General features: G+C 33.6%; 1 protein-coding gene and 1 non-coding gene across 7 annotated transcripts in view; one reads left to right on the top strand and one right to left on the bottom strand.

Moving 5' to 3' along the window:
• Cop1 (COP1 E3 ubiquitin ligase) overlaps positions 1-20,925 on the top strand; it is a 197,551-nt gene that overhangs the window by 117,263 nt on the left and 59,363 nt on the right. For all 6 annotated transcript variants that reach the window (XM_074047399.1, XM_074047400.1, XM_020163713.2 and 3 more), the window contains one exon: positions 5,026-5,142. In XM_074047399.1, the coding sequence (XP_073903500.1) occupies positions 5,026-5,142 (117 nt within the window). The remainder of the gene's footprint in view (positions 1-5,025; positions 5,143-20,925) is intronic.
• Positions 9,600-9,731, bottom strand: LOC141414488 (small nucleolar RNA SNORA51). The gene has a single exon (XR_012439515.1). It is a non-coding gene; the product is annotated as a small nucleolar RNA SNORA51 (small nucleolar RNA).

A 20,925-nucleotide genomic window follows, 5' to 3' on the forward strand; every position in this document is an offset into this window, starting at 1 on the left:
TGTTTATTAGTATAGTGCTATTTTATAATCAAGAAATGCAAGTCCTTCATCTTTTTTCTTTTATTTATAAGATTGTTTTGACGGGGTCAAATTAAAATTCTATATAATTCTTTTTCTATTTGCATATAGCACTTTATTAGGTTTTAGTAGAGAAGTCATTAATACTTCATCAGTTTTTGTTTGCTAATATTTCCTTATTATTCTAGATTTAATTCTCATTCATATTCATTCCCTCTCTCTCTCTCTCTCCCCCTTCCCTCCTTCCCTCTGTCCCTTCCTCCCTCCCTCCCTTCTTCTCTCTCTCTCCCTCTTAAGATGGAACCCTGAGCCTTGTGCATGTTAGGCAGGTGCTCTGCCTCTTGAACCATGCCCCAACTGATTTTTTCTTCTTTGTATTTTTTTTGGCAGTGTTAATGTTAGACCAGGGCTTTGTGCTTGCTGGGTAGGTGCTTTACCACTTGAGTAATGTCCCCAGCCTTTTCTTTGCTTTTTTAGTCATTTTTCAAATACAGTCTCACGTTTTTGTCCAGGACCAGCCTCAGCATAGCTGGGATCCCAGCGAGTGCTACCACATCTGGCTTATTGATTGAGGTACAGGTTTTGCTAATTTTTGCACAAGCTCACCTTGAACCATTATCTTCTGTGTACCACCTTCCGAGTAGGTGGAATTACAGCCATGAGCCATCATGCCCAACCTTTTTGTGAAAAAGTTTTTTTAAGTTGAAGCTTATGTCGCTGATGTGAGATCTTTTCTCATCTAAATATTTTCTTTATGCATTTCCTTTTAAGCACTCCTTTAGCTGAACCCATAAATTTATATGTATATTTGTGTTCATGGTTTTCCTTTCAATTTAAAATTTTATGGTTTCCTTGTTTGTCTTACTTAGCTATTATTTATTTCTTTTTAATTTTCAGACTTTATTTGAAAATTTCAGAATTCTTCTGTTACTGATTTAGAACTTAATATAGTTAGAGAAACACTTAGTATGATTAATTATTTCAAATTTGCTATGGTTTGTTTTGTGGTTAAAATGTGAACTACCTCAGTAAATATTCCAAATGCACTGAGAAGAATCCAAGCTTAGTGTTAAGAGTGTTCTCTAAGTATAAATTATATCACACTTATTGGTAGTATTTTGCTGATTTTCCATGTCCTGTTGATTGTTTGGTTTTATTGATTATGGGACAATAATATTGAAGTCTAATTTATTTCTTTGTTTAGTTATCTATTTGAGTGTTTCCGCCGTTCAGTTTGAAATCTATTGTTAGGGAAAATAACATAGTAAGGGTTGTCACATGTTGATGAATTGTCCCTTTTATCAGTATGTGATTTTCTTTATGCTGGTCACTATTTCTTCAGAAAATTACTCTGTCAGGTATTCATCAAGCCAGTAGTCCTTTTCTCCTCTGTTCTGGAATTCTAATTATATTGTTTCACCTTTCCACTTTGTTTTCAGGTCTTAAATGATAGCTTTCTTAACAATATTTTTTTTCTCTTCAGATTGGGTAATTTCTGTTATTGTATCTTGTTATTCACTGACTCTTGTATGTGTACCTCCATTTTGCTATAATTTTTCTTAGATTTTTGTTTTTAATAATTCCTACATCTCTTCTGAGTACTTTTGTCTGTCCATTCATTTAAAGTGAGTTTATTTTTTCCCTATGGACCACAGTTAACAATAGTACTTTAAAATCTGCTTTAACTAAGATCTTAGGATATGATATTTAGATTTTGTTGTTGACAGAAATGACAAGATTTCATAGGTTTTTAAGGCTGGATACTGTTCCACTGTATATATGTACTACATTTTCTTTATACATTATCAGTTGGCAGACATTTAGATTGTTTCCACTTCTTAGCTACTTTAAATAGTGTTGCAGTAAATATGGGAATGCAGATGTCTTTTCAACAAATGACTTCATTCCTTTGGGTAGCAAAATTACTGGATCACATGCTAGTTTTAGTTTTTAATTTTTTTGAGGCACAACCTCATAGTGTTTTCCATAATAGCTATACATTACCACCAACAGTGTGCGAAGGTTCCCTTTTGTCCACATTCTTGCCAGTACTTGTTATCTTTTGTCTTTTTGATAGAGTGAGGTGATAACTTATTTGCTTTTGATTGGTATTTCCTTGGTGATTAGTGATTTTGAGCTGTTTTTCATATACCTGTTGCTCATTTGTATGTCTTTTGAAAATATCTATTTAGGTCTACTGCCCATTTTTTAATTGGGTTTTTGCTATTGAATTGAATTTGTTATGTATTCTGATATTAACCCCTTGACACATGTATGATTTTACTCCCATTTTGTGGATTGTTTCTTCACTCTGGTGGTTGTTTGCTCCCTTGTAGAGAAGCTTTTGTTTAATGTAATCTCATTTAACTTTTGCTTTTGTTTCCTGTCCTTTGTGATGTTGTCCCCAAAATCCTTGCACATTGCAATATCCTGAAGTGTTTCTCCTGTTTTTTTTAAATAGTTTCCTTGTTTCAGATCTTATTCTAGTCTCTTATCCATTTTGAGTTTATTTTTGTAACTGGTGATACATGGAGTCTAGTCCCATTCTTTGCATGTTCATACCTAATTTTCTCAGAGCCATGTATTGGTAAGGGTTTCTTTTGTTCTTAGCACTTTTTGAAACTCATTTGACTGTGTATGTGTAGGTTTACTTTCAGTCTCTCTATTTTCTTCTATTAGTCTTTGTGCTATTTTTATACCAGTACTGTTATGATTACTATAGCTTTGCAGTATATTGTATAATTGGGTAGTACAATGTCTCCTGCTTTGTTCATTTTGCCCAACATTGCTTTAGCTATTCAAGCCTTTGAGATTCTGTACAAATATTAGGATTGCCTTTTCTAGTTCTGTAAAGAATGTCATTGGTCTCTTGATGGGGACTGCATTGACTATGTAGGTAGTGCAGGCATTTTAACAATATTGATTCTTTCAGACCATGAACACAAGATGCTTTTTTCTTTTTCCCTGTTCTCTTCAGTTTATTTCATCAGTGTTCTATGATTTTCATTTATGAGATCATTTACCTCTTTGGTTAAGTTTCTTGTTTTTTTGTTTTCAAACTGAAGAGGAAGGAATTCTCCCAAATTCATTCCATGAAACCAGTATTACCTTTATACAAAAACCAGATAAGATCATAACAAACTGTAGGTTAATGTCCTTTATGAACATAGATGCAAAACTGCTAGCAAGCGGAATGCAGTACCACATTAAATCATGATCAGTGAGGTTCATCTTAGGGATCCAAGGGTAGTTCAACATATGCAAATCAATGAAGATGATATGTCAACAGAATGAAAGACAAAAACCACATGGTCATCCCTATCAATGTAGAAATTGCATTTGATAATACTCGAAATCCTATCATGCTAAAAATGCTGAACAAATTAGTCATAGAAGGATTATACCTCAACATAATAGAAGGCCATAGATCATAATAAGCCATTAGGTAATACTGTACTGAGTCAGGAAAAGTTGAAACAGTCTCTATGATCTGGAGTAGGACAAGGATACATACTTGCACCACTTTTATTTAACATAGTACTGGAAATCCTAGCCATGGCAACCAGGCAAGAAAAAGAAATTCCAAACTGGAGGAAAGGAAGTCAGATTGTCTATTTGCAGATGACACAATCATATAGACATATAGAAAACCCCAAATGATTCAACCAAAATACTGTCAGAACTAATAAATGAATTTAGCTAAGTTTCAGGATACAAATTCAAATTGCATAAGTCAGTAGGATGCCATACTGCAATAGTGAATTATCTGAAATAGAAAGTAAGCAATCCAATATTTAATAGGTACAAAAAATTAAAATTATGTATCTTGGTCGACTGCATACTGTCTGAAATAGCACCTTCTTACTAGAAAATAACATGAAACAAATTCAATATTACTATTTAAAATTCCTTTCTTCTGAGTATCTTTTATGAAGCTTATTTATTTTTCTGTAGTTTATACTCAGAGATTTCACAACTTGAAGTAAATTATGAAATCTGTTTTCATGGAAGTCACATTTGTTAGGACGCTTTTAGTTGTTTTAAATTCCTATTTTGAAGTTACTGTATTAGTATTCCTGAAAAGATTCTAAGATTTTACTAGGCTTCTATCCCCACTGTTGGTTTTCAACTCCTAATACATGTAAGAATCACTGGGAGAGTTTTTTTTTAAGACACCTTTATCTGGGCATCATATGAGAATTGTTTCTGGATCAAATATTGGGATAGATGGGAAGATGGCTCAGAAGATGTTGATGTTACCGCTTTTTACTGTTCGTCATTTATTCTAATGTGTTACCAGGATGGCAACTTGTATCCTCACATTCTGTTTTATAATGCTTATTCTACTATATCTTTGTTGTCTTAAGATGATGTATTTTGGTGACTTAGTAAAACAGCAGCTCATCCTTCTACTCTTCTTTCAGATCAGATTTGTTCTAATTAGATTTACTCACATTAATCATTATAAATGGTAGTATATTCCCCTGAAATAGACTAGAGATTAAATATAAAATCTATTATTTTTAGACACACTTAAACTATATAGCTAATATTCTGCATAAAATTTTTTAAATCATTGGAAGATAAGAATATGATATCAGTGATTTAAGAGATGTTTTAACACCTTGTAAGTGCTTTAAGAGATGGTTTTATTTTTACATGTATCATACAAATAAAAATATATAATGAAGGAATACTGTAATGAATATGTATACATTGAATATACCACCTAGGTCTAGGTTGCTAGTTTTGTACCTGTCTTTATGTTTCCTTGTGGGTCCATGTTACCTCTCAGAATAAAAGCAATGCTTATTATGTATGTCGAGTTTTGACATTGAAACTAAGCTCTCTTATTTTGAAATTGTTTTCTAGTCTATTATTCAAGCATTCATCTTAAACATATTTTGGTCCTAGTAAACAAAAATGTTTTATAGTGACACAAAAATACATCTGTGGTAACAAACTTTACAAATTAACTTCTTTTTATTTTTGTTGTCTTTCCTTTAGTGAAACTGTGGTCTACCAACCTAGACAATTCAGTGGCAAGTATTGAGGCAAAGGCTAATGTGTGCTGTGTGAAATTTAGCCCTTCTTCCAGATACCATTTGGCTTTTGGCTGTGCAGGTAAGAAAAGAAAGCAGATTTATCATCTTTTGATTTTGATCATCATGCCTAGAGAGCATTTTAAAATTAATAGCTACCTTTGTAGTCTTAAATTTTATTTTAACTCTTAGTCTTTGAATTAAAAATATACCCTCATAATTCATTTTATTTTTTACTTTAATTATACTATTCTGTTACCTATCTTTCAGACACAGTGATGGGCTTATTGTTTTTCTTCTAAGTGTTTGTATGCTTGAATTAATACTTTTTACTTTTCCACAAATTTAACTCATAATTATGTTTAAATAAACTATATTGTATTAGGGACAGGATTTTTTTCTTTTTAAAGAAGCCTATTAATGCCTTCAGCACTTACTTACTGAATGCTTACTATGCACAGAACACTCATTTAGAGGCAGTGAATAAGCCAATCTTTTGTTGTGGAGTGCATGCTAACACAGTAAGTGTTGAAAAAAATGGACTATATGTACTCACTAACAATGAAAATAAAATTTGAGACTACAAAAGTAGATTTCTTGGGATTTTTCTGTGTGTATCACCTGCAAATGAAAATAATTTGTTAGTATCTTTTTTTGTCTTATTCTATTAGGTAGAATATCATGTACAATGTTGAATAGAAAGAGCAAAAGAGGTCTTTACAACTTGATTTGATGTTAGTTATGAGTATGTGGTTTTTTTGTTTTTTGAGAGTTGCTCTTTACTAGGTTGAGTAAGTTTTCATCTATACCTGGTTTGCTTTGTGAATAATTATTGGATTTTTGTCAAATATTCTTTTCTGGTCTCTTTTGAAATGATCTTGTAACTTTATTATAATAATGTGGCATAGAATATTAGTTGATTTTTTCAAAAATCTTATACCATATTACTGTTATGCAGGGGTTCATTGTGACATTTACAAACATGCTTAAAATAATTATATATCATAGTTAAGTTGACTTCCTCCATCATTCTCCTTTATCCTCCCTCCCCATATTAGTTGATTTTTGTTAAACTAGCTTTCCATTCATGGGGAAAATCCATTTTGACAGTGGTATAAGATGTTTTGTATTTTACTGAGTTCAGTTTGCAAATATTTTGAGTATGAAGTTTTTTTGTGATGCTGTTTTCTGGCTTTGATAGCAAAGTAAGCAAACCTACTTACTTGTTGAAACTATAGAATGAGTTGGGAACTATAGAATCAGTTGGGAAGTATTCCTTGCCTTCTGAATGAGGTTTTGAATAATTAGTATTAAGTATTTGATAGAATTTATCAGAGAAAGGCCTTACTTTTGGGAAACAATGACTAATGTTGGGTTATATCACTTAAAATTGAAACATTTATTACAATGTCATCATTTGTGATGATGAATTGGTAATAGGAATGGGTTGTCTTCATAAACATTGTTTTTGCAGTTATGAAAAAGCATTAGTATGTGAGCTACCTTCCAATTAAAGTTTGATTCTGTTGCATGGGCATTGTCTAGATCCTTCTTGGAAAGTGATGAATATGTTAATTGTAAACTTCCTTGCTGACTTTCACTTAGATCAGATATTTGTGTCTATCTCAATTAACTTGTTTTTCTCTGTACTTTTATTTCATTATTTTTCTCTTTCACCTTTTACCACCTATACAAAAGATACCTAGTTTTGTTTTATTCTGTTTATAGAGCTTATAACATGAAAATTTTCTTGAGGTAGACTAAAAATTCGTGAACATTTCTTTGAAAATATCAAATCCTAAGTCATGATTCCCTTGAAACTATGGGACTAGAATTTTTCAGCTACCATTTTTGTGGTTAATATTGAAAAAGGTTTTTAAACTGCCTAAAATCTGGTCCTTTGTCATGAGATTATCTGAATATTTTGAATATTAAGATAAAATATTTATTAATTTCTTTTATTTATTACTTGAATTTATCTTACTGAGGAGAAAAAGGTAGAACAAACTTTATCAGTTTATGAGAGCATTGTAAGATTAAAGTAAAGAGAACTCTTAGCAGCCTGTGGTTTTTGAAAGATGTGAGATTTGCTTGCAGACTAATTTGAAACATAATTTTATAAACTAATTAATATAATAAGTAGGAAATAGAGGTATTCTTAAGGTGTTCTCTTGAAAGTAATAATGGATGCACCCCCAGAAATTATTACACAAATAAAATGTAAAACTTGTATTATTCTAATTCATTAGTGACATTTATGCTAATAACATATTCACTGGGAAGGAATTCTGTTTTAGAACAAAAAAAGATAATTTTGGAATGTTCTGTTCATCTATTCTGTCAGTAAACATTTTGTTTTAGTTACTATAAACTTGCTGGTACTTTTAGCAAACTAAAACACTCCACACACTTAAACATCTTTTATTTTCCCAATTTCAGTATTTTCTACTTTTTGACACTTGGAAATTGATAATTCTTAATCTTCAAATGGGGGAAAAATAACCTTTTTCATTATTTTATGTTAAATGTCAGTATTACTTCCCTTACTCTAAAACTTTAAAGTGGCCACTCATTTCTTAAAAATTATAGATTTTTGCCCAGGGCTGTGACTTATTTCTATAATCCTAGTTACCTAGGAGGATTGTGGTTTTAAGCCAGCCCAGGCCAAAAGCAAACAAGAACCCATCCTATCTAACAAGCCAGGTGTGGTGATGGTCACCTGTTATCCCAAGGTATGTAGGAGGCGAAACAGGAGGATCAGGTTCCATGCCAGCCCAGGTAAAAACAAGAGACCCTATCTGAAAAAAAACTAAAAGCTGAAATGAGTGGCTCAAGTATTACCTACCTGCCTAGCATGCTCGAGGTCCTGAATTCAAACTTCAGTAGTACCAAAAGGAAAAAAAATTTTTAGATTCTTTTGCTTCCCATTCTAGGTTCTCCATAATCTCCTCCAGTATTCCTTACACTTTAGTCATGTTGTTTACTCTGAAAATGTTAGTCAAGAGAATTTTGGTAAAGCTTCTTTTTCCATAAATTGTTTCCATAAAAACAATTATAGATTCTCAGTAAAGCTATTTGGATCTATATTATTTTTTTTTCATTTTTAAAATCTGTGGAACCATTTAAAATTGTTTATATTCAGAGCAAAATTATACCTTCATTTTAAACTTTTATATATTACAAACAAAGCTCAAGTACCCCTAACTAGCTAGATTAAACTACCTCCCCAGTGATACTACTGTTAATAGTTTCATAGGTATCTTTCCTTCATTAACGGATTGATGGGTACATAGACAGATAGTCTGGTTGATTGATCACATTTCTTTAGGAGGAGACTAATAAGTGTTTTTCTTTATTTAGAACAATATTTTTTTCTTTTTTAAGTTAATGTGGATTCTAAAAGATGAATGTAGTTATGTAAGATGCATGCAAATTAAAAATATCTATGGATCTCTGAAGTCAATTTATGGACTACATCTACTCTTTTCCCCTTCAAATCAATTACTAAGGAATAATTAATTTCTTTCTACTTAAGAACCTACCTTTAAAGTGCTGTGAAATCTAATTGAATTCCTTTTATGGAGTTACCATGGAGAAACATTAAATATATAAAAATTTGGGGGTCTTTTATTATATTTTCTTAGCTTCTTGAAATAATGGATAGTATTTTACATTTGTTAAAATCATAAATCTGTCTTGTCTTATTTTATATAGCATTTGCTAGTTGAGATGGTATCTTTTTTTGCCCTTTAAATAAATAAAATATCTGAATATTTCCTTAATAAATTTTTGATTAATGTCATAGCATTCATGAATATAGTACATGAATTTAAATTATCTATATTACATAGATAATAGGAAAAAATGAATATCAAAGACATTGCATTTTCAAGTTTCTAAGTAATTTGAGTGAATTCAAATAGAAGAGGCAAATATAAAGCCATGATTCAAGAAACAATATTTTGTTACTTTGTCATAAAACCTACTTTTAAGAATATTCTAATATAAAAATAACTTAGAAACACCTAGTAAATCTTCTTCCTTTGTGTGTCTATCTTGCCTTCTAGGCTAAGTAATCCTCTAGTCAGATCTTTTAAAAAATGAGCTTCACAAGATATTTAATATTTATATTAAATGCATTTATTCAGCTGTTACTAATACAGTAGATATGAGCATCATGCTTTTCCAAAATTAATATTGAGTAGTCACTGAAAATACTTTGGAAGTCTGAACTACGTGATAGATATTTCAGAGAAACCACTGAAAAAACATATTCAAAGTACAAAATTCAAACTGTTACTGGGGGAGAAGGGAGCTGAACATTTAGCTAATGGAAAAGTAAGCAAGAAAAGAAAAGGGAAAGAAAGCATAGAAACTTGGATCAATTAAAAAGCTGAAAATAATGTAGTAGATAGAAATTCAAATACACCTTAACTATAGTATATGGAAATGCTTAATCACTCCAGGTAAAAGGAGGCATCAACAGAGTAGATAAAATGCTCACACAACTGCATTCCTTTTTTTTTTTTCCTCCCCACTCCTTGTCTCCCTCATTCATAATACAGACTAAGAACAGAGCCAGGGCTGATGTGTATATGGGTAGGTTTACTTTGTCTCCTCTTTCTATACAGTCAGTGTAAGAACACAGCCTGTGGAAAGCATCAGGAGGCCAGTAATGTATTTGTTACAAGCAATGTACTAAAAACAAAGATGGAGAGTTAAAAGTTTTTATTTTGATAACAGATATAGATAGAACACTGGTGCAGAAGCAGACTTACAAGTGTATGGGTATTTGGTGCCTGGCTACATTTATGTTTCATAGGAGTTTGGAAAAATAGGGCATTTTCATACTTACACAGTTGGTATCTGTCTGGGAAGATGAAATTTGACCTCTAGCTCATACTGGGATAAATTTGGCTACAATAAGATTTAAAACTTCTATTCATCTAAAAATACCTAAAAGAGTTTTTTAAAATCACTAATTGGGAGAAAATATTTAGAACTCATGGATGACAAACTGTTAGTATGCAGATTGTATAGTAAACTACCTCAGATAAATAAGAAAAATACAACCCGCAGCATTCTAGTAACACTAGCACCACTTGGGCGCATGTAAGAAGTACACATTCTAAAACCATACCCAAGACCTACTAAGTCAGAATTTCTGGATTTGGACCTCAGGAATATATGTTTTATCACATGCCCCAAATGATTCCTATGTCTCTTAAAGTTTTTGAAGCTTTGACCTAGAGAAAAACAAAAATATAGTAGCATTGTTTGCAACTGTAGAAAGCTGAAAAAAAATACAAATGTTTACTGATAGGCCTGGCAGTGAAGCTTCAGGTATCATGCCAGTTCTCCTTTTCTTCTTCAATTTTTTTTCATGTTTTACAAAAGAAAGCTTTATCTCATCTTCCTGAATCTTGATATAGTAGAGTGTTTTAGGATATTAAAAAAAGCAGGGCTGTCAAAGAGATCATTCTAAATATTGGGACCAGAATAACTTACAATTTGTCGTCTTTCAGGTAGTTCCAGTAGAGTGAATTGGTGTTAGAAAATGTATAGTTTACACCATGCTATAGTAATTTCACTTTAGACTTTTGCTGAGTGAAACAGTGGAAGTCTGTGTAGTTTTTTTTCCTTTAAAAAGGACTTCTTTCCTTTGAATAGTGCCCCCATAAAAACATATCTATTGTTCCTCAGTTTCATGGGAGCAAAGATAAGAGCCAAAAGCATTTGCACCAAATGTTGGATGTGAATCACCTTCCTTCAGCCAGGTAGTGGCCTGTACAACCTATTTACCCACCTGTCTTTCTTAGAATGAGAATTTTTAAATGAATGGGTTACAGGAGTGTATATTGATCCTTTTATTTGAATTGAAAAAGGATAGTCTAGCAAATTAAATGTAGTCCCTTTAGGTAGGTACGTAGGTAGGTAGGTAGGTAGGTAGGTAGGTAGATAGATATAAATTGATTACCTTTGTCTGCATTTCAAATGACGTTTTTGACAAATATGTATTTAAAACATGAAATTTTTTTATTGTTTTATTATTCATATGTGCATACAATGCTTGGGTCATTTTTCCCCCTGCCCCCACCCCCTCCCTTACCACCCACTCTGCCCCCTCCCTCACCCCCCACCCCCTCAATACCTGGCAGAAACTGTTTTGCCCTTATCTCTAATTTTGTTGAAGAGAGAGTGTAAGCAATAATAGGAAGGAACAAGGGTTTTTGCTAGTTGAGATAAGGATAGCTGTACAGGGAGTTGACTCTCATTAATTTCCTGTGCATGTGTGTTACCTTCTAGGTTAATTCTTTTTGATCTAACCTTTTCTCTAGTTCCTGGTCCCCTTCTCCTATTGGCCTCAGTTGCTTTTAAGGTATCTGCTTTAGTTTCTCTGTGTTGAAGGCAACAAATACTAGCTAATTTTTTAGGTGTCTTACCTATCCTCACACCTTCCTTGTATGCTCTTGCTTTTATCATGTGCTCAAAGTTCAATCCCCTTGTTGTGTTTGCCCTTGATCTAATGTCGGCATATGAGGGAGAACATACAATGTTTGGTCTTTTGGGCCAGGCTAACCTCACTCAGAATGATGTTCTCCAATTCCATCCATTTACCAGCGAATGATAACATTTCGTTCTTCTTCATGGCTGCATAAAATTCCATTGTGTATAGATACCACATTTTCTTAATCCATTCGTCAGTGGTGGGGCATCTTGGCTGTTTCCATAACTTGGCTATTGTGAATAGTGCCGCAATAAACATGGTTGTGCAGGTGCCTCTGGAGTAACCTGTGTCACAGTCTTTTGGGTATATCCCCAAGAGTGGTATTGCTGAATCAAATGGTAGATCAATGTTTAGCTTTTTAAGTAGCCTCCAAATTTTTTTCCAGAGTGGTTGTACTAGTTTACATTCCCACCAACAGTGTAAGAGGGTTCCTTTTTCACCGCATCCTTGCCAACAACTGTTGTTCGTGGTGTTGCTGATGATGGTGTTGCTGATGATGGCTATTCTAACAGGGGTGAGGTGGAATCTTAGTGTGGTTTTAATTTGCATTTCTTTTTTTGCTAGAGATGGTGAGCATTTTTTCATGTGATTTTTTGGCCATTTGAATTTCTTCTTTTGAGAAAGTTCTGTTTAGTTCACGTGCCCATTTCTTTATTGGTTCATTAGTTTTGGGAGAATTTAGTTTTTTAAGTTCCCTATGTATTCTGGTTATCAGTCCTTTGTCTGATGTGTAGTTGGCAAATATTTTCTCCCACTCTGTGGGTGTTCTCTTCAGTTTAGAGACCATTTTTTTTGATGCGCAGAAGCTTTTTAGTTTTATGAAGTCCCATTTATCTATGCTATCTCTTAGTTGCTGTGCTGGTGGGGTTCCATTGAGAAAGGTCTTACCTATCCCCACTAACTCCAGAGTATTTCCTACTCTTTCCTGTACCAACTTTAGAGTTTGTGGTCTGAAGTTAAGATCCTTGATCCATTTTGAGTTAATATTGGTATAGGGTGATATACATGGATCTAGTTTCAGTTTTTTGCAGACTGCTAACCAGTTTTCCCAGCAGTTTTTGTTGAAGAGGCTGCTTTTTCTCCATCGTATATTTTTAGCGCCTTTGTCAAAGACAAGTTGGTTATAGTTGTGTGGCTTCATATCCGGGTCCTCTATTCTGTTCCACTGGTCTTCATGTCTGTTTTTGTGCCAGTACCATGCTGTTTTTATTGCTATTGCTTTGTAACATAGTTTGAAGTCAGGTATTGTGATACCTCCTGCATTGTTCTTCTGACTGAGTATTGCCTTGGCTATTCGTGGCCTCTTTTGTTTCCATGTAAATTTAACAGTAAATTTTTCGATCTCTTTAATGAATGTCGTTGGAATTTTGATGGGAATTGCATTAAACATGTAGATTATTTTTGGGAGTATAGACATTTTTACAATGTTGATTCTACCAATCCATGAGCATGGGAGATTTCCATGCTCCATGGGAGATCTCCACTTTCTATAGTCTTCCTCAATCTCTTTCTTCAGAAGTGTATAGTTTTCCTTGTAGAGGTCATTCACATCTTTTGTTAGGTTTACACCTAGGTGTTTGATTTTTTTTTGAGGCTATTGTAAAGGGAATTGTTTTCATGTATTCTTTTTTCAATTTGTTCATTATTAGTGTATAGAAATGCTAATGATTTTTCTATGTTGATTTTATATCCTGCTACCTTGCTATAGCTATTGATGATGTCTAGAAGCTTCTGAGTAGAGTTTTTTGGGTCTTTAAGGTAGAGGATCATGTTGTCTGCAAATATGGATATTTTGACAGTTTCTTTACCTATTTGTATTCCTTTTACTCCTTCTTCTTGCCTAATTGCTCTGGCTAGGAATTCCAGTACTGTGTTGAATAGAAGTAGAGATAGTGGGCATCCTTGTTTAGTTCTGGATTTTAGAGGGAATGGTTTCAGTTTTTCTCTGTTAAGTATAATGCTGGCTGTAGCTTTGTCATATATAGCTTTTATAATGTTGAGGTAGTTTCCTTCTATTCCTAGTTTTCTTAGAGCTTTTATCATGAAATGGTGTTGGATCTTATCAAAGGCTTTTTCTGCATCTATTGAGATGATCAAGTGGTTTTTGTCTTTGCTTCTGTTAATGTGGTTTATTACGTTTATTGATTTTCGTGTGTTGAACCACCCCTGCATCCCTGGGATGAAGCCTACTTGGTCGTGGTGAATAATCTTGTTGATGTGTTGTTGAATTCGGTTTGCCATTATTTTGTTGAGGATTTTTGCGTCAATGTTCATTAAGGAGCTTGGCCTATAGTTCTCCGTTTTGGAGGTGTCTTTGCCTGGTTTTGGGATAAGTGTAATACTGGCTTCGTAACATTTGTTGGGCAGTTTTCCTTCCCTTTCTATTTCATGGAACATTTTAAGGAGGGTTGGTATCAGTTCTTCTTTAATGGTCTGATAGATAAAGCATGACATTTTTTAAAAACAAAAATAGTACCCAAAAATGCTGTTGGCAGCATTTTTTTTCTGTAACATTAAAGTTACAGAATTTTAGTTCTTTGCCTCCTTTTATAGAACATCTTTATAGCAGCTATAATTAGTACTACTCCACAGACCATTATCTGCATTTTGAAAATCCAGAAAGTTTAGAATACCAAAAATCCATTGCTTGTTCAATGACATGATGAGATGTGGAGCAGAGATACATTCTTTTGTATATTCCATTTAATATGGTTGCTAATAAGTTTTACCAGAGAAATGTTAATGGCTTTCATTAAAAGGTATTGATACCTCATGGGGATTGAAAGATAATATAAACTTCATTGCCTTCCAAAAATCTTAAAATTTCAGAATTAACATTGAAACTGCTTGTGTAACTATCATATGCTAATAAAAATGTTTTTTACAATTTCAGAATTAAGAAATGCCTCTGTACAAATAAGGGATTATATTCCTATACATTTGACTTGATGTTGGTAAAGCCATCATGGTACTTTGACCTTAAGTGATTCTTAGTTGCTAGGTAGTAAAGTAGATGGTTTTAATGCTTCACTTAAAAAAAAACAAAACAAAACCAGAGAAATGGTCTAATCAATATGTGAGATGGTAATCATTAAAATATATGATAAGGCTAGGTGTGGTTGAACACACCTATAATTTCATAGTAAGACCTCATCTCAGCAAATAAGGCAGGTTGTAATCCCAGCTAAGCAAGAACCATAAATAGAAGGGTCATGATCCAAGACTGGCCCTGAGCAAAAAGCATGTGACTCTATCTAATACATAACTAAAGCAAACAAGGGCTGGAGGTATGATTCAAGTAGTTGATCTTCTGCCTAGCAAGATTACTGTTTGTTTTGGTGGGTTTTTTGTTGTTCTGTTTTGTTTTATTTTTGCAGCACTGGGAGCTGAGAGATTTTGGTCATAGACTTGGGGTTTTAAAAGTTGAACATACCACCATGAGAAAACTTGTCTGTGACTATATAATTATAGACATTAACAAATGGAATAGAAAATTCTGGACAATGTGAATAGAATTCTTAGAGCAGGTGACATTCCTTTGCAGATACCAGAACAAAGTAGGGGCAGGGGACAGAAGAAGAGAGTATTGCACAAGCATCTGATTAAGATTCATTCTTAATAAAACATTGTTTTCTGTTTAATAATTGCTAAGACTTACAGCATTTTGATCAATTAGATACTAATAATTTTAATGGTAACTGTAACAGAAAAAATTCTTGTACTTAGAGAATTATGGTCACAAAATGAAATTCTCTCTCTTTTTTTTAAGAAAAACAGAATGATAAGACTTCTAAAAAGATAGTATAAAATCATTTGGATAAATTTTATTTTGTAAGGGGAATGAAAAATAAAAGTTCAGGGAAAAGATGATGTAGAATTTTACATTATTAACAAATAGCTTGTTCATGTATTTTTTAAATGCGTGATATTGAACACCATATTATGTTATTTAGATTTTATTAGATATATTTAAAATTTGTATTTATGAAGTATCAATATTCACAGTACTTTAGAAACAACAGGTGTTACATCTACTTAAATATATGATGAGTTTTTGTATATGTTATTTTAAGTTTATGAGTGTGTAATTTTGCAGGGTTTTTTTTATTTTTTTGAGGTACTGGAGTTTGAACTCATGGCCTCATGCTCACTAGCCAGGAGCTCTGCTACTTGAGCCACTCTGCCAGCCCAGGATTTTTAAGGCAAAAATGTTTGCAGGTCACTAGTCTACCAAGTTAGCTATTTGAGGGGCAAATGAGATTAAGTAGTTACAGATGCTGGAGATTTGATGAGTGGCTAGTCAAAAAGTAGGTCTAAATGTTTATATTGGTGGATTTGTCTTAAGATGAGGTATGGCCCAATGTTATATGGAAACAATATTTTAATTTAAAAGAAATATGTACTTAATTATACAAATGAAGTGATTTTAGTAAAATATGTGGATTTTTTCATAAATTTATACCCTAATCTGAATAGCTGAACTCTGCTATTACAGAACCATATGTGTGTGTATAGGAAAAAATTTAGAAGCTCAGAAACTTCTTTCTTGCTCCCTCCTCTCAGTTTCTTTCTTTCTCCTTTTCCTCTTTTCCCTTTTTCCCACTTATCTTTCCATTTTCTCTTTTGCCCTATTTTTCATTTTCTTTCTCTCATATTCCTCCTTTCATCTGTCAGTTTTCCTCTTTCTTTCCCCACTCTCTTCTCTTTGTCCTCTCTGTCTTTCTACTTAGTCTGCCACTCTAGTCTCACCAGTAGCTCTCAAATCTATGTTTGGGTCTTTTCCCTCAAGTTGTACACCCATATTTGCTGACTTCTTTTCCTACCACTAATTCACTCCATAATTTTTATTACCTCTCCCTGCTTATTTCTTCTGTTATGCCATAAAAATTGAGTAAATGCCTTTTATACATTAACAATCAAATAAAAATATCTGAGATTTTGTGGTATTATTTGCCTTCCATCAGCTTAGAATTAACTGCCTTGTGTTATTATTTTCCAACACAGTTTAGCAGACTTTTATTTGTGACTATGTATTTAGCATTATTGATAATAAAGATAGAACCAACTGATTGTGAAACTTAAGTTTGAAGCTATTTATAGTATCACTGCAAAGTGAACAAGCAGTAAGAAGTCACTATTGTAGACTGGTGTGAGTGAGAAGGAACATTGCATGAGGCATAATCAATGTAACTTAATGTGTGTAAGAATTTAGAAGTTTGCTTCATAAATGGTATTTTAAAATAGGTAAACAAGAAACTCACATTGTGAGTTACTTCTGCTTACTATAAAGTCCAAAGAAAATGGCACTTGTAAAAGGGCAAAGATACAAAATTATAATTTTCATTGACCCTCATCAGAGAGCTGAGGTCACAAGGTAACTGTGGGAACTGAATTCCAAATAATAAGTCCCTTGAAGTTAAGATGTGATACGTGAACTGTTTCACCATTTGCAGATCACAGGAGAAAGAAGTTGCCTCCATAGACAGCTGGTAAGAAGAAATGAATATAAATTTTAACACATTCCTGAAGGCCACTTGTGGGTTGCCATATCAATGTAGAACATATGGAACACTAAAACACAAGGGGTGTACACACTTAGGAGCTCTTTTTATGGTTTTGGCCATGCATTGATGAGTTCCTGCTGGGGAAATTGTGGAAAACATTGTGTGGAGCAGAAGTGTTGCACTTTTAGGGAAAACTCCTTGGGATGAGGACTGAGCATCAGTACAAAGTAGAAGTCTGCTATCACTGACAGAGTGACAGTAAGCGCTTCTGTCTGAGTCCCGCCTCAGATTTGATGTACACTTTGTCTTAAATGACATTTAGGGATTGGAACAGTAAGAGTGTCCCATACCTGGAGTTTGGGCCTATGTGCCCTTTAACTATAGATGAGAAGAACTAAAAAGTTATGCCCTAAGAATAAATAGATTCATAGGTGACCCAGATCCTGGGGTATGAGGCAGAAATTTAAAAAAAAACTGATTATTAGGTTAAAGGACTTCGGAAAGATAGACAGTATGCTTGAAAAGATGGAATTTTAACCAAGGGATGGAAAGTATTTTTAATAAGAGAAACAAAAATCTTGTCACAAGCAATTACTTTGATGTCCTTCTCAGCATATTTAATTCAAGCTCAGAAAAAAATCATTAAATCTGAAGATAGATCAGTAGAGAGTAGGAGGGAAACATGAAATAAAGTAGCTGAGAACTGTGGGACAATGTGAACTAGTCAAACATACTTATAAATGGAACTGCAGAAGAGTGGAGAAAAAGGGGCAAAACTGTTATAGTGGCTGAGTTTTTCTAGATTGATGAAAAGCAACAAACTGTACATACCAGAAGCTCTCAGAGCCCTGACCAGGGTGAAAATAAATAGGTAAAAAACACTTAGATCATAATCAGTGTACTGAAAATGAAGAGACGTAATGAAGTTAGAGAACAAGAAGTATGGTCAGAGTGAGATAATTTTAACAGACTTCTAGACAGGTGACAGGCCAGGAAAAATCACTGAAGCTACCAGATATCTCCCTGTTTGAAGATGACATTATACACATAGAAAATCCCAAGAAATGTATGGTGACTTATTTAACTGATAAAGGAGTTTATCAAGATACAATGTCAATACCCAGAAACCACTTGTATTTTTTTATACACTAGCATGGAACAGTTGGAAAGCAAAATTTAAACAATACTGCATGCTGTCTATCCCCCCCCCAATGAAATTCTTAAGTTTAAATCCATCAAAATATGCAAGATCTGTGTGGTAAAATCTAGTGGAAGAAATCAGAGATCTAAGTAGATGGAAATTGATACCAAATTTATAAGTTAGAAAACTTAATATCCTAGAGGTGTGAATTCTGTCCAGATTGATCGACATACCTATATCTCAATGCCAAGTCCCTAAAAGATTCTCTTTAGAGTAAGGTGGCTCACACCTATAATCCTAGCTATTTGGGAGGCTGAGATGGGGACAATTGCAATTCAAGGTCAGCCCAGCAAAAAACACAAAAAAAAATTAGCAAGACCCATCTCAACCAATACCAGGGTACAGTGGCATGTGCCTGTCATCCCAAGCTATGCAGGAGGCTGAGATCAGGAGGATCAAGGCCCAGGCCCACCTGGTCAAAAAACAAGACCAAATGTCCAAAATAACTAGAGCAAAAAGGGCTGGAGGCGTGACTCAAGTGGTAGAATGCCTGCCTAGCAGCACAAGGCCTTGAGTTCAAACCCCAGTATCACCCCTAAAAAGAAAAGATTTTTTATGAATACCCTTTGTAAGTTGATTCTCTGTTTATGAAATAGCCAAAATTTTGAAAAAGAAAAATCATACTACTAGCTTTTTACTATAAAGATAAATTAAGACAGTGTGATATTGGGATTATAGGTACATAGATCAATTGAACAGAGTGAATAGTTACATTAAAGACGTATTAGAATACTCACAGAAGCTATATTCATAGTAGCCCCGAACTGGAACCAGCCCACATAGCTATTATGAATAGAATGTGTAAACTTTGATGTGTCCACGCCATTGCAGTATGAAATGTCAATAGTGGGGAGGTTGTTAAGGGAGGACAGTATTGCATGGGAACTCTCTGATCACTTAATTTTGCTCTAAACCTAAAACTGTTGTAGTAAAAACACTATAGCAGAAATGAAGACTGTCTTCTACAGGTTTATTTGGTAGAGTAGATGTAGCTGAGGAAAGAACCACTGATCTGGAAGATATAGCAAAAAGAAACCTCTAAAACCGAAAATCACAAAGAACAACCCTGACAAAAGCAAAATATAAAGGACTGTGGGACAACTACAAAAGTTATAAAATATATACTATTGGAATGCCAAGGAAAAGAAAGAAAGCAAAAGGAATATATGAAACAGTGATTTCCCCAAATTAGTGACAGATACCATACCACAGATCCAAGAAGCTGAAACAACACCAAGCAGGATAAATGCAAAAATTGTACTTAGGCATTTTTTCTTTTCAAAGTACATAAACCAAAGATAAAGTCCTGGAAGAAGCCAGAGAAAAACATCTCCTTACCTATAGAGAAACAAGGTAAGAGCTGTTTAATCTCAGTTTTCAAAAGAATGCAAACAAGAAGAGCATGTAAATTATCCTTCAAAAGGGTAGGGAAGGTCTAGGGATAAAAGTGCTTGTCTGACATGGGAAGGCACTAGACTTGATCACCAGCACAAGTAAAAGGTGATAAACAAAAGTTGAGGGAATTTGTTGCCAGTAAACATGCCTTATAAGAAATGTTAAAAGTTCTTTGGAGAGAACGAAAATGGTAAAAGGTCAGAAAGAAAGATGAACAATAAAAAAAGGAAGAGTGACCAAGAAGGAATAAATGCAGGTAAAATAAAATCTCATTGTTAATGGGTCTAACAGAAAACAGTTCAAATAATAGCAACAACATATTTGATTATATAGCTTGTCTGGTGGGTGTATATATTATGCTTATATGTAAGTGAAATGTATGACAGCAATGATACAAGGTACAGGAGGGAAAAATTAGGATTATTTTATTACTATAAGGACTTACATTACCTGTGAGAAGTATAGTGTCTTTGAAATTGGACTTGGATTAGTTGTAATATTACAAGCCCTAGACAAAGCAACAGGATAGATATTGATCCTTGATACCAATAATCCCTTTTTGATTCTGCTCACTTATTATTGCTTCTTATCTATAGACTACTGTAGACTACCTGAATTAATTCTGGCCCTGCCATTTCCTGGCTATGTGGCCTTGGGTGAGTAACTTCACTTCTGAGACTTTCTTTTGTGTGTGTGTGTATGTTGCTAGGGATTGAACCTAGGGTCTCTGTGTGCTAGTCAAGTGCTCCATCAACCCACTAACCCCTTATTTTCTTTGTAAAAAGGGAATAGTAAAAGAATCTGCTTCATTAGGGTTACTAAGGAATGAGGTGTTGCTCCTAAAGTACTCAGAGTAGTTCTGGGTACTTAATGTTCAAGTGTTAACTGCCATTGTTAATTACAGCAAAATTCATTTACTAAAGAAATTAATGAGGTTTATACATTGTGTTGTGTTTAATTTTTCTGAGTCTGTGAAATATTTTGTTTTCCTACAGAAATTCAGTAGGCAGTAGAGGAGCAGTTGTGAAAAAACATAACAAAGGTATTAGTAGCTCTAGCAAGGGTGGGATGTGTTATTTTTGTATAGACTTTAATTTTGCATATGCACTCTTGTATTGTAATAGAAAATTTAATTGAAAGCAACTATTCCAAATATAAATTATAGAAAATAAAACAAAACTACCCACTTGATTTTATATAACTTGAGACTACTAAATAAAAGCACTGTAAGAGACACATAATTTAGAGGTTGAGGTG

The sequence above is a fragment of the Castor canadensis genome, chromosome 11, assembly GCF_047511655.1.
Source record: "Castor canadensis chromosome 11, mCasCan1.hap1v2, whole genome shotgun sequence".
Taxonomy (NCBI): domain Eukaryota; kingdom Metazoa; phylum Chordata; class Mammalia; order Rodentia; family Castoridae; genus Castor; species Castor canadensis.